A 14,078-nucleotide genomic window follows, 5' to 3' on the forward strand; every position below is an offset into this window, starting at 1 on the left:
TTATTTTGATTGTGTTATTGTGTGTTTTTATACTTATATCTTATATTTTATGCTTTTATACATTTACTGGTAAAAGTTCTTTTGTTCAACTCTGTCTTTTAGATATTTTAAAATGTATATTAAGCCTGACCCTACATTAAAGGATATTGTTTGTTCCTCACATAGGGTGTGGTTTTATGGGCTAAACAGGACTCGTAGCTAACCATAGGCCTACAGAGCTGAACCCAAAGGCACGGTTGCTAAATATGGGACAAAGATCTCTGGCCAAGTAACACCCCTCCTCCACATGGTACACTTTTTGACACAAAGACAGCAAACAGGAAGCGACATATCAAGCACCATCTTGTGCATTCACACATCATTCACACTATCTTGGTGAGAACAGGCTCACCCCAGAAATCCCCAGAAATCCACCTTGCTGGCCCATAACTCAACTGCTAGATTTTGCAACAAACTATCTGTTCATAAGTTTATGGATGAGTGTGGACCTCTGGGGAATGACCTGACCTCAACTACTAACAACATGAGAGCTAGTAAGCACAGCAGTGCATTCTACATTCCCTCTGGAGAGTTTCTACAAAACGAGAAACCCTGGTGCGACTGGACGCAAGGATACAGGTAAGATTCCTCCGGTTCAATATGCGATCGAGAGCTGGCGTGAGCTGCAATACCATACGGATGTTGTCATTCGCGTTCTAAGTTGAATTGGAGAAGGGGCAGGATGAGAGGGAAGAGTTGAGAAGATGAGCAGGATAATTGAGGTGGAGAAGGAGACCATCTGACTGTGGCCATCTTGCCAATTTATGGGAGTCATGTTACCTCATTTCCGTGTTGCTCCCGGTCACATGGATGGAATCATGTGATAGAGATCCTTAATGAAAAGCACAGGAAACATACAAAGTTTGTGAATCAGAGTTTGCTGAGGCATTTGTACAAGACGGTCAATAAAGAGCAAAAAAAGCTTCACTATGATACTAAAAACAGCTGCTAATAAGCATATTCTTCATTTCGAGCAGGGAACAGGCAGGCGGAACCTTGGATTGTTGGACACTGGACATTCATGTTCTATCTCTGTTGATGAAGGAGATTTGAACCATACTTCAGGACACAATGTTTTAATTCCAGACACACATTTAGAAGGCTTTGATGATTATTAGTAATAAATATTGATGAAAATTCTCTGCTGTGTCCTCTCTGTGCCCCCCATTACCCTGTAATGACTTGTGTAAATTATACTCAACATCCCACTATGTTTCTAGTCTGGGTCCAGTTCTGTTTGGATCCTGATCTGTTCAAAGTTGTTCAGTTTATGCCAAAGAGCCCGAGTTTATTTCTGTTCTTCAATATGATCAATATTAAAGATGCTGTGCACCTGTACCTCCTGCTCTCCTTGAGGCATTTCAGTGGGTGTGTTGCATGATAAGAGAAGGGAGGAGACCTGGTGTTTGTAAAGAGCAGAGAGAAGCAGAGAATAGTAATGAAGTGAAAGTGAAGTGATTGTCACTGTGCTATATGGAGGACAGCTAGAGATGGGGATGAACATAAAATGCTTGCACATACTTCACTTTTCCACGTTTTGCACAACCAACAATGTGAGTGAGGAATTTGGCAGGAACTCATCATACTTTTGTTAACAGACTTGTGTTTTGTGCTGAATTATTCTATAAAAAGTCATTTGCCAGAATCTCCTTCCTGTGTTTATCAGGGCATGTTCATAGCATGGCTTAGAACCCACAACCCTCAGCCCAAGACAACCACAGATATAAATACTTCCTCCTTCCTACATCTTGCAAAGTGTTTCTGTATGTGCAGAGTTTCGCGAGAATGAGTGTTCATGTTTCAAAAATAAACACAAGCAAGGACATGAACATGGATGACAACACCTATTCAAAACTAATATTCAGCAACCCGAGGACAACCACTGGAGCTCTGCAGTCTGGTAAATTCTACAGACTTTTCTTTCTGCCTCGCTTTTTTCTCAGCATATCAGATAATCAGGCACGAACAATGTATGATTATTTGTTTACCGTTTTATTAAAATGATTAAATTGCTTAGATTGCAGGTTTATATTGTGAGTCTGATACCACTGAAAGGAACAGCATTGATAAAAAATGTGCCCAATGTCTACACTGAAGATTTCATATTGAGCTCAGAAGATACTGAAAATGAGTTCAGAGAGTGACAAATTCTTCAGGCGAGTGTGTGTCTGTAGGTGAGAGAAAGTCAGAAAGACGTAGAGAAACAGGCAGCTCTGTCTATCTGAACGTGGTTCATGGAATCATAACTTGATCCAGACTTGTTTGTAAAATAATGAATATAAGTAGATGCCTCAAATGAAATCTATTTTTACCTTATTTTTAACTACACAGATCCATGTTCAACAGATTAAACAAGAACTTCCTCTTTGGAGGAACTGGTGTATACTGAAGTGATATAGTTCTGGTTTTGGTCTCAAGACAAATTTTTTTGTGGACTCGGTCTTGTCTTGATCTTGTTACTATTTGGTCTTGGTCTTGTCTTGGTCTGTCCCTGTAACTACTGATTGTAAGTCGCTCTGGATAAGGGTGTCTGATAAATGCTCTAAATGTAAATGTATTGTGCCATGCCTCTTTATGTCCAGGTAACATCAGATATTTTTACAGTAAGACGTTCACTTGTTCCCATTCCTCTCTGTCCAAATCAGTAGTTACAGGGACAGTCTCCCTGGAGCAGTTTTTTTTAGGGTTAAGTGTCTTGCTCAGGGACACAATGGTAGTAAGCGAGATTTTAACCTGGGTCTTCTGGTTCATAGGCGAGTGTGTTACCCACTAGGCTAATACTAACCCACTGGTTACTGAAGGTTACTGAACTGTTACTGTAGGAGTGGTTGAGTAGAGGTTAATACGATGTTACTGAAGAGATTAAGTAGAGCCGTTACTGTAGGAATAGTGGAGCAGAGCTTAATAAGTTTCTTTGGAAGAGCTGTGAGGTAAGAGTTAACAGGACTTTATATATGGTGAGAATGCAGTATTTTTATATAGACTCTGCTTACCAGCGTGTAGTAGTCCTGAACCAAGATGAACAACCAGGGAACCGGAGAATTGGCAAATCACAGAAATATTCTTCATTTCAGGCGCGGAACAGGGAGAAGGATTCCGCCGTTACAGGCGGGCTGCAGTGTGTCTGGGGCTGCTGGGTTTGGTCCTGTTGGGCGTTGCCGCAGGTCTCTGTATCAAGTACAGGACGGAGAGGGACCAGATACTCAACAGGTACACAGGCCTGGCTGAAGATTTACTCGCCAACTACTCAAGCCTGGTTAAAGAGAGAGACCAGTTATCCAGTCTAAGAAGCATGTTAGAAGCTAAAGTCACCCAACTTGGTGAGTAAAGTGCATTTTTACTTTAATTTTACTTCATTTAAATGACTTTAAATTGCTCTTAAAGGAACATAGTGGTTCCAAACCTCAAGTCAGGATGTTTTACTTTCAGAGTTTTACTTATTCAGGCTCTAATGATCATAAATCAAGCAGGTTTATGGTGCGTGTTAATAAAAAATATTCAGGTAGGAGCTTTTCAAGGAAGAGTATTGAGAACCATTGGTTTTGCTCTGTACTCTACTCCATGCCAGAATTGTCAGAACTACACAGCAATATGAACCTGTAGTTGTTTTCATTACAGAGAAATTTGAGTTCAACTGTCGAATTTTCCAATCTGCTACTGAAGACACGTGGAATATGAGCAGAAAATATTGTAGAGAGAAGGGAGGAGACCTGGTGATGATAAAAAGTAAGAAGAAGCAGGTGAGCGTGTGAAAGGGAAAGAGAATACGAGAGAAACATGGTTCTGTTTGAAATAATCCTGACTATTAACATTTCTGGTCCAGACCGTCCTTAATGAAATGAGGCTCAATGGATGGATCGGCCTTAGTGATGAATCTGAAGAGGGGAAGTGGACATGGGTGGACACCACCAAAGTTAACACTACGTAAGATATATTTTCAGTTTCACCACGAATTCTCTCTCAAAGTACGGAATCATCAGACACTGAGTCATACAGGACAGAATTTGTACTGCATTTCATCTTGTCCACATTTTGTATGTGTCATGGGGTTCATTTTTTTAGGTTCTAAGGAAATTTGAGTTGAAATGGAGTTTAACAGGAAGCCAAGAATGTAGTGAAGATATTGCAGGAGTAATATGACGATTGCAGTTTGTAATGTAAAACTGGGGAGAACAGAGTAAAAAACTATCTCTCTACACACAGAAGCACTGTATTCAAACCACTTCAACTTGATGTTACCTGGCAGAAAGAGGCGTGGCACAATAGAGGTTACAAGGATGAACAGTTTCTAATTTATTAACACCAGTAAATTATTATTGCAGTTACATGTAAATATTGCATGTAAAAAAGGTACCAATGTTACAGAGAAAATCAAAATGAAAGACAGGAGGAAAAGAGAGAAAAAGACAGTACAGCCTGAACCAAGCTTCTGAGACATCACCTGATCCAGGAGAAAAATGGGAGGAGAGAAAAGACTCGAAAGCCGGAAGGTCTGGTTTCGATGGAAAGGCAGCTGGGAAAAAATGTGTCTGCTCCCCGACGTGAACATGCTTTGACCCACAGGAAGTTGTCACAGACCAATCAGAATTTCTTGTTTCTTTCGTCACGCCCTCAGTCTCCCGTCTGGGGCCGGCGCCTCGCACCTTTGGCTCGGGGCAGGGCCGCCAATTGCTGCAATGCCGTCTGACAAAGACACGTAAAACGGAGGTCTTGAATCTCTATGCACAACAAAAGCGCAGAAACGCCACGGCCCTGAGACGTCCCATCTTACAGTAAGATAGAGTACTGTGCAAAAGTTTTAGACAGAAGTGAGAACATTTCATGTAGGGAGTATCTTAAAGTGTAAAACACACAAATAATCCTGATTAAAAGGTGAACGTGGTAATAATGTTGATGTTGACATGTCGAGATGTTCTAGAAGAACTGGGTGTCGCTCTCTCCCAACAACAGGAGGACAGAAGCCTCTTTCTCTACACACATCATGTCATTGTTTTATGAAAATAAGGAAATTATTCTGCAATAAACGCTTTAGGTAGATCAATATTTGATGAAAGTTTGTTTTTATTAGTTTGTATTGGTGTCTCTTGAACAGTGATGGACAAAAACATATATGACTATATACCATATAATAATAGAGTAAAGTAAAACACTAGGGTAAAACCATAACGACATTTTACGTTTTATTTTAGATTCTGGGGAAAAGGGCAGCCTGACAATCCGGTTGAAGTGGATGAAGACTGCGCTGTATTTCATTTCAAAGACAACGACCCACTGTCAACCTGGCATGATCATGAATGTTCAAGCAAACACCTTGCAATCTGTGAGAAATCGTGTGTGTGTGTATAAAATATAAAATGATGATAATGTGTCTCAGCAGGTTTGTGATTAGATTCCAAAGCTTTTTTTATTATGTACTACTGAAGCATTTTAACACACACCTAGGTCTCTAGTTCTTTTGAATTGTAATTGGTATTGCTTACTTTTAAGATGTCTCCATTTTTAAAATGTCTCCTAAATGAATGTATAATGAATGTATGAATGTTGGAATGTCTGTGTTTTAGTTGAATGTTGCATAAGCATCTTCGTAAAATTTATGAAAAAATCTATTGTCTAAAAAAATGCTTTGAAATCTAGTTACTGTCAACTGCTGATCAAATCAACATCTGTAATAAAGACCCAAGTGTCCCACACAGCCACTTTAAACTGTTATTAAGGGAAATGAATGTGTTAGTTATGCAAACTGCATATTTATTTTACTTTGTTATTTATATATCTGATGTTTAGGGGTGGTCCCCAGTAAAATATTAGACCCTGTCCATACTAAAACGTGAAAAACGGGTTTTTGGTTTTTAAAAAACTTATCCACACAAGAGAGTTATCTGAAATGTTGTCATCCACATAGATGCGCACACCTGTACATACCTGTAGGTGGCGCTGTAACTCCCCGCTGTCCTTGTTTGGTAGCTACTTCTCCTCCGTGGTGAGTTAAACACGTCGTTGTTCTCCATCCTCGTCTTTTCATTAGAAATGTGCACCATAGAGAGTATTTCCTGTAGTTACTGCAGTGATTCAGTGAGTTCAGGCCGTTGGTCTGAGGGTGGTAGCCAGAGGAGAGACTGCAGGTGGAACCAATGAGGCAGCAGAATGCCTTCCACACAGCTGAGACAATTTGGGGTCCACGATTAGAGACAATGTCCTGTCCCAATGAACCCATGAAGGCGGATGACGTCCTGGAGCACGATGTCAGCAGTTGTGGCCTTGGAGAAGGGATCCACTATGGTCAGGATGGTGGTCATTCCGTTGGCTTTGAGGAGACCGGTGATGAAGTCCAAAGCAAGGTGGTTCCAGGGACGATGAGGAATTGGAAGAGGACACAGGGGACCAACAGGGGGAGTGTTGGGAGTCTTGGCCCGGGCACAGACATCACAGGCATCAATGTAGGCCTGTACATCCCGCCATAATGACGGCCACCAGAACACCCGGCAAAGGAGATGGTCCGTTGAGAATGGCCAGAGAGAATAGAGGAGTGACCCCAATGAAGGACATTGGACCAGCCGGTGTTGGGCGGCACCCTGGTGGGACGTTGGATGGGCCAGGACCTTAGTCTCCAGGGACCACCGGAGACGACCTAGGAAGCCGTGGTACGAAAGGATTGGTTCGGGTTCAGAAGAGGAGTCTGGAGCGTGCTGTCGGGACAGGGCGTTGGCTTTCTGATTGTGGGAACCAGGACGGGTGGAAATGGAACTGTTCGAAAAAGATGTCCCATCTCGCCTGACCAGGATTGAGTTGTTTAGTTGACTTGATTGTGATGAGATTATTGAGGTTGAAGTTTATTGTCATATGTACAAAGTACAGAGCACAATGAAATTCTTACTTGAAAACCTCTCCCACGTAGACAGAACATAGAACATGATACATAGAAGACATAGAAGACAAAGTGCAGCAGGAATAAATAAATAAGTCACAGAAGGGTGATTATATCTAAGTTGCATAAAAAAGTGATTGTGCATAATTTAGGTGACAGTGCAGTGCATACTATGTGTTGTATAGCCTGCTGGCACTGGGGTAGAAACTGTTTCTAAATCGTGATGTGCGTGTGTGACTTGTCCTGAGTCTCTTGCCTGATGGCAGGACAGTATAAAGTGACAGTGCAGGGTGGCTGGGGTCCTTCAGGATGCTCTTCGTTTTCCTGAGACAGCGCGTGGTGTAAATGTCCGTTATTGCTGGGAGTTGTGTGTCTGTGATCCTCTGAGCTGTTTTCACCACCCTCTGCAGAGCTTTCTTGTCCTGAGCAGTACAACTGCCGTACCAGGACGCAATACTGCCCATGAGGATGGACTCCTGTAGAAGCTGGTGAGGACAGAGGTGGATACCCCAGTCTTCTTTAGGCATCTGAGGAAGTGGAGTCATTGGAGGGCTTTTTTGGTGACCGCTGCTGTGTGTTCTGAGGACTTGAGGTTGGCACTGAGGGTGACCCCAAGGAGCCTGAAGCTGCTGACCCTATCCACAGCACCTCCTCCGATGTAGATAGGAAGATAAGCAGTATCCTGCCTCCTAAAATCCAAAACCATCTCCTTGGTTTTTGCTGACGTTGAAAGAGAGGTTGTTCTCCTGACACCGCTCTGCCAAGAGTCTCACCTCCTCTCTGTAGGCCGTCTCATCGTTGTTGCTGATCAGGCCTACAACGGTGGTATCATCAGCAAACTTGATGATGGTGTTGGAGCTGTGTCTGGACACACAGTCGTGTGTAAAAACGGAGAACAGCATTGGGCTAAGAACACTTCCCTGCGGCGTGCCAGTGTTGAGGATCATTTTGGTGGAGGTGCCACTTATCAAAGCACCGTCCCCACACACTGCTCCCCGGGCACCTGTCATGGCTGCCCACTGCTTACTCAGGGTGATGGGTTAAATGCAGAGGACAAATTTCACTGTGTGCACTGTGTGCTGTGCTGCTGAGTTTCACATGTGACAATCACTTCACTTTCACTTCTCTACAATATCAGACGAATCCGCCCTTATCTGTCAACACAGGCCACCCAGATACTGGTTCAGTCCTTAGTAATCTCAAGACTGGATTACTGCAAGTCCCTTCTAGCTGGACTACCTCTACGTACCATCTGACCTCTACAACTAATACAAAATGCAGCAGCATGACTGATCTTCAACCTTCCCAAATTCTACCACACCACCCCCCTGCTACATGGAGTAGCACCATCCTACCTCACAGCCCTTATTATACCTCGCACTGCACCTTGTATACTCCGAGCCTCCAGTACTGCTCGCCTGGTCCCTCCATCTCTGAAGGTAAAAGGAAGACGCTCATCTAGACTCTTCTCCGTCTTGGCCCCTCGGTGATGGAATGAACTTCCCCTCGAGGTCAGAACAGCTCAGTCACTGAGCACCTTCACACGACAGCTCAAGACCTTCCTCTTTAAAGATTATTTAGATCAAATTGTAACTGTCTTGTTGTCGAACTTGTGTACAGAATCTACAACAGAGTGAATTAAATAGATGTATTCATAGTTGGGGTCCTAGTGAACCGGAATTGATCTCTTCATCGATGGTAACTTGAAAGCACGTTGTAAGTCGCTCTGGATAAGGGCGTTTCTGGTCTAGGCTGCGTTGTGAGAGGACAGCGCCAGCACCCACCTCTGATGCGTCCACTTCCACAAGAAAAGGAAGTGACGGGTCCGGATGTTGGAGGACAGGGGCGGTGGTGAAACGACGGCACAGGGTGTCATGTGGAAAGGGCGTGTTGAGGGTTTGGTGAGAGCCGTGAGTGGGATGAAGCCACAGATGAAGCGATGGTAGAAATTCGAAAACCCAAGAAACCGTTGTAGTTGTTCCAGCTTCTTGGGCTCCATGGCCACATCCTGGGGCGAGATAGTAAAGCCCAGGAACATGGTGGAGCGGCAGTAACCGAGCGGCTGGCAGCTTCAGGAGTCACATTACTTCATTTGCTCCCGGTCACATGGACGGAATCATGTGACAGAACTGCAGTTTCTTAGATGCAGAGATCCTTAATGAAAAGCACAGGAAACATTCAGAGTTTGTGAATCAGAGTTTGCTGAGGCATTTGTACAAGACGGTCAATAAAGAGCAAAAAAAGGTTCACTATGATACTAAAAACAGCTGCTAATAAACATATTCTTCATTTCGAGCAGGGAACAGGCAGGCGGAACCTTGGATCGTTGGACACTGGACATTCATGTTCTATCTCTGTTGATGAAGGAGATTGGGTCCACACTTCAGGACACAATGTTTTAATTCCAGACACACACTTTTAGACACACCTTTAGGCTTTGATTATGATTATTAGTAATAAATATTGAAAAAAAAATCTCTGCTGTGTCCTCTTTGTCCTGTCTGTCCTGTAATGACTTGTGTAAATTATACTCAACATCCCACTATGTTTCTAGTCTGGGTCCAGCCTCTGTTTGGATCCTGATCTGTTCAAAGTTGTTCAGTTTACGCCAAAGAGCCCGAGTTTATTTCTGTTCTTCATTTTGATCAATATTAAAGACGCTGTGCACCTGTACCTCCTGCTCTCCTCGTGGCATTTTAGTGGGTGTGTTGCATGAGAAGAGAAGAGAGGAGACCTGGTGTTTGTAAAGAGCAGAGAGAAGCAGAGAATACTAATGAAGTAAAAGGGAAGTGATGGTCACTGTGCTATATGGAGGATAGCTAGAGATGGGGATGAACATAAAATGCTTGCACATACATCACTTTTCCACGGTTTGCACAACCAACAATGTGTGCGAGGAATTTGGCAGGAACTCATCATACTTTTATTAACAGACTTGTGTGTTGTGCTGAATTATTCTATAAAAAGTCATTTGCCAGAAACTCCTTCCTGTGTTTATCAGAGCATGTTCATAGCATGGCTTAGAACCCAAGATGACCACAGACATAAATACTTCCTCCTTCCTACATCTTGCAAAGTGTTTCTGTATGTACAGAGTTTCGCGAGAATGAGTGTTCATGTTTCAAAAATCAACACAAGCAAGGACATGAACATGGATGACAACACCTATTCAAAAATAATATTCAGCAACCTGAGGACAACCACTGGAGCTCTGCAGTCTGGTAAATTCTACAGACTTTTCTTTCTGCCTCGTTCGTGCCTGATTATATCAGATAATCAGGCACAAACAATGCAGGATTATTGGTTCACCTTTTTTATTAAACTGATTATATTGCTTAGATTGCAGGTTTATAGTGTGAACCTCATACCACTGAAAGGAACAGCATTGATAGAAAATGTGACATATGTCTACACTGAAGATTTCATATTGAGCTCAGAAGATACTGAAAATGAGTTCAGAGAGTGACAAATTCTTCAGGCGAGTGTGTGTCTGTAAGTGAGAGAAAGTCAGAAAGAGGTAGAGAAACAGGTAGAGAAAGCTGTTGCCTTCTTTCAGCTCTGTCTATCTGAACGAGATTCATGGAATCATAACTTGATCCAGACTTGTTTGTAAAATAATGAAGATAAGTAGATGCCTCCAGTGAAATCTTTTTTTACCTAAACTGTCAATTCTGACTTTGAATAGTTAATAGTTAACTAAATGAATAGTTAACAATAACTACACAATCCATGTTGTCTTGGTCTTGACTCTCTTTGGTCTCGGTCTTGTCTCGGTGTGGAACATAGCGGTCTCAATGGGAAAACAGCGCATCCTCACAGAACAATATCATTTTTTATTACGCGCCTAAATTCAAATGCAACTATTGTAACATTTTCTTAACAGACACTGCCAGCACGTCACAGTCTACACAAATCATACACATCGCATACACAAGTTGAAAAACTTTTGACATGGGTGGCATCACAGACATCTGCAAAAAACATCTGCACGGATTTCTAATGCACTTTTGTGCCTGTCTGTATGCCTATTTTGTAGAAAAGTAAGATAATTGCCAACTAGACTAATTGCAAAATCATCGACTAGCTCTGCGTTTTGTGTCGTCAAATCTCCTAGAATGAAGAATGTCGTGTGTGCACACAGTCGTCTGTTCTGGGGGGGAGCTACATCACTACTATGGAGCCCCTGTACCATGAAATGTGTGCACAAGTTAGTGAAAGTGAAGTGATTGTCATTGTGAAACACTGCAGCACAGCACATGGTGACACTATGAAATGTGTCCTCTGCCTTTAAGCCATAACCTAAGTGAGAAGTGGGTAGCCATGAAAGGTCCCTGGGGAGCAGTGTGTGATGATGGTACCTTCACCAGCGGCACATTGGCAGTTTGGGATAAAACAACTTTCTATACCAGAATGTGTGGGCGCAAGTTTAGAACATTTATTTAATGTTTCTAAAGCTGACCCCTCATAACCCAAAATGGCTTAATATGATTCTAACGTCTTCTTTTTAAAAACACAATTCTCTGCACTTTGTGAACATCCACCTACAACAATGCATGTTCCCAGGACCTTGTAATTGTTCCTGGATGAAGTCAATAACATGACCTATGTCTGTGTAGACCTTCCGTCGACTCAGCCTGTTATCTTTCAGTATGCACAGAAAACGAGAAAAGTTTTCTCAGAAAACGAGAAAACTTTGTGTTTGTGTGCAAGAGCAGCAGTAATTTCATTGTATGACATTCCAAAAGGTAAATTAAACTTGATTAGCTGAGAGCTCTCCATCATTTAGAGATGTAAATGAACTTAGGGTAAATTATTTTAAATTATTTGTGCATAAATAATTTGTTCACCATAGTTCATGGTACTTTAAGGGCTCTGTACACTACCATTTGTTAAGTCTGTGAACCAGCATCAGTGAACCAGCACTGACTTACTAATATTTATTTGACAAATTCGCTAGAAGATAATGTATTTAAGAGTGAGAACCAAATGTCCATTGTCTTCAATTCAAAACAAGGGATCAATACATATTCATAGCGTACCCAAGGCCTCTGTCCCTGGTGTAAGAGACTTACAGTTTTTCTCAAATGCTAAAACACATTTCATAAACGTTTCCTCCATGTTCCCCAATGTCTAAACACAACATCCTTTTCTAAAGCTAGATAAACACAACCACACCTTCTCACTTCGAGACTCAAACTTTCACACCAAAAGAGCAGCTCGAAGCTTTCAAAAGTGTAAACACTATACACATCATTACACACTACAGCAAAACAATTGAAAACACAATGCTCAATTTGTGAGAAGGTTCTTTGTTTCATAACTGCCAATGCAAATTTTTAGAAACTTTACAGCAACGGAACTTCTGAGATCTCTAGAGGATTAGGCATTTAGATTTGTGAGTTTCATATGAAGAGTATAAATCTATAGAAAATTCTGCATGTACACTACTGTAACACAACTCAATGCAAAAACAGAATCTATTGCACACAACAGTACTCTTGAAAACATGATCAGTGTGTGAAATTTTTTTATTTACTTTATTCACACCACCCACACACCACAATCACTGTCGCTTAGCTGCATCAGGCCACATCACAGGCTATATTATCTCTTGCCAGGCACCGCGGGAAAAAACGCCCTGGAATGGCCTCCATGTGGATGTCAACACAGGCCAGCTCCATTGCCCTTAGGAGGTTCTCTCTAGTGTATGGTTGTCTGTCATAAACCTTCCATCGTCATGATTAGAAGAGCTCCTTTATAGGGTTCAGGAAAGGGGAGTAGGGTGGCAGACAGACTTTTAAAAAGTGGTTACTGTTGGTGGTGAACCACTCTCTGATTTGGTTTGTTCTGTGGAAGCGGACATTGTCCCAAATGATCACATAGGATGGTGTTGTTGGTGGTCAAGGAGGATGTCTTTTAGCTCCTCTAAGAAGTGAGGAGATGTTGGGTGTTGTAAGACCCAAGGACAGCATGCAGGTGGACAAGCCGCTCGAACCCATGGCCGCACAAAGAGTAATATTACCCCCCTCCCGTTGGCCAGGAACCTCAGTGATTGCTCTTTGACCAATGATGTTATGGCCTCTTTGCCTTCGTTTCTGCAGGTTGAAGCCAGAATCATCCAGGAAGAGGAACTCATGAGGTCTGGCCATTGCGTCCAACTGTAAAATCCTCTGTGAAAATGTGAAAGTGCACAGGTGTTCAGTCCAGCACAGTATTGTCCAGAAGTAATGTAGGCCACTGAGGGACACAGTATGTCCACTAACTTTGCTGTGAACATGGTTGTATACTTACTTGTACATACTCGTAACGCAGGTCTTTGTGTCGCGCAGAGTTGCGCTCCAAGGGAACCTTATAGACCTGTTTCATCCGCATATTTTGGCGCCAGAGAACTCGGTCTATTGTAGCCAAGCTGACATCAATGACTTTGTCTCTGATCTCCCAGAGTATGATGAGGTTGTTCTCACAAACCAAATCCACAATGAGGGTAAATTGTGCCGCTGTAAATATGGCAACCCTCCCATCTCTATGTGGCATTCTTTCAACTCTAAAGAAAAAACTTGCGTTGTCAATTGACATGTTTTACAATAACAACAGATTTGAAACCAACAGACCACTTTCACAGGTTTGTAAAACTGTATTGTGACAAAGAAAGCAATAGAGTACAATACCTGTTATGTTGTCCGAATACCCTGATAATGGTGGCCACGATGAACCTACCTGCTTCAGCCATTGTCATGCCATGGACAATGACATGGTCAATGACCATTGCTCGGGTCTCGTCCGTAATGATGGTGCGAGGTTGTCTTGCTCTCCCTCCTGGAACTTCTCCTCTCCCTTTTCCGCCCTTTTATACATGTGGTCAAAGCATTAGCAACAAGGGTCTTCAATTTTGAGTCGTTGTGTGTAATGAATGACGCCGGGTGTGTTCATTGTGTTCAAATATTGCTGACTGTGGCAAGAATGTTGCATCATATGAGCTTTCATTTGAGAATATGAGCAGAGTTCTTTTGCAACTTGTGTTTTAGCAAGGAAAAATGTGTTTAGATTTATGAGAATGTGTCAGGATTGCCTGCAGCTGGGCTCCACACCGGAACCCAATCCTGACGCCCCATAAATGCCGGAAGTTTCCGCCCGTTCGGGGTCGCTGGCATTTTCGTGGACTCTCTGCACGAAC

At 42.5% G+C, this 14,078-nt stretch overlaps 1 protein-coding gene across 2 annotated transcripts; it reads left to right on the forward strand.

Moving 5' to 3' along the window:
- The first annotated feature begins 377 nt into the window (after positions 1-377).
- Positions 378-5,407, forward strand: LOC114797010 (hepatic lectin-like). 2 transcript variants are annotated; one of them, XR_003750798.1, is made up of 5 exons: positions 378-618; positions 3,114-3,359; positions 3,658-3,779; positions 3,863-3,963; positions 5,229-5,407. XR_003750798.1 is itself a non-coding variant. In XM_028991589.1 (5 exons), the coding sequence occupies exons 1-5, from the start codon at positions 1,825-1,827 to the stop codon at positions 5,383-5,385; spliced, it is 741 nt and encodes a 246-aa protein (XP_028847422.1). In that variant the 5' UTR covers positions 378-1,824; the 3' UTR covers positions 5,386-5,407. The 2 variants fall into 2 exon arrangements, 1 of the variants encoding a protein (XP_028847422.1); XM_028991589.1 differs by having other exon boundaries at positions 378-1,939.
- The last annotated feature ends 8,671 nt before the right edge of the window (positions 5,408-14,078 follow it).

This window comes from Denticeps clupeoides, chromosome 9, assembly GCF_900700375.1.
Source record: "Denticeps clupeoides chromosome 9, fDenClu1.1, whole genome shotgun sequence".
NCBI lineage: Eukaryota > Metazoa > Chordata > Actinopteri > Clupeiformes > Denticipitidae > Denticeps > Denticeps clupeoides.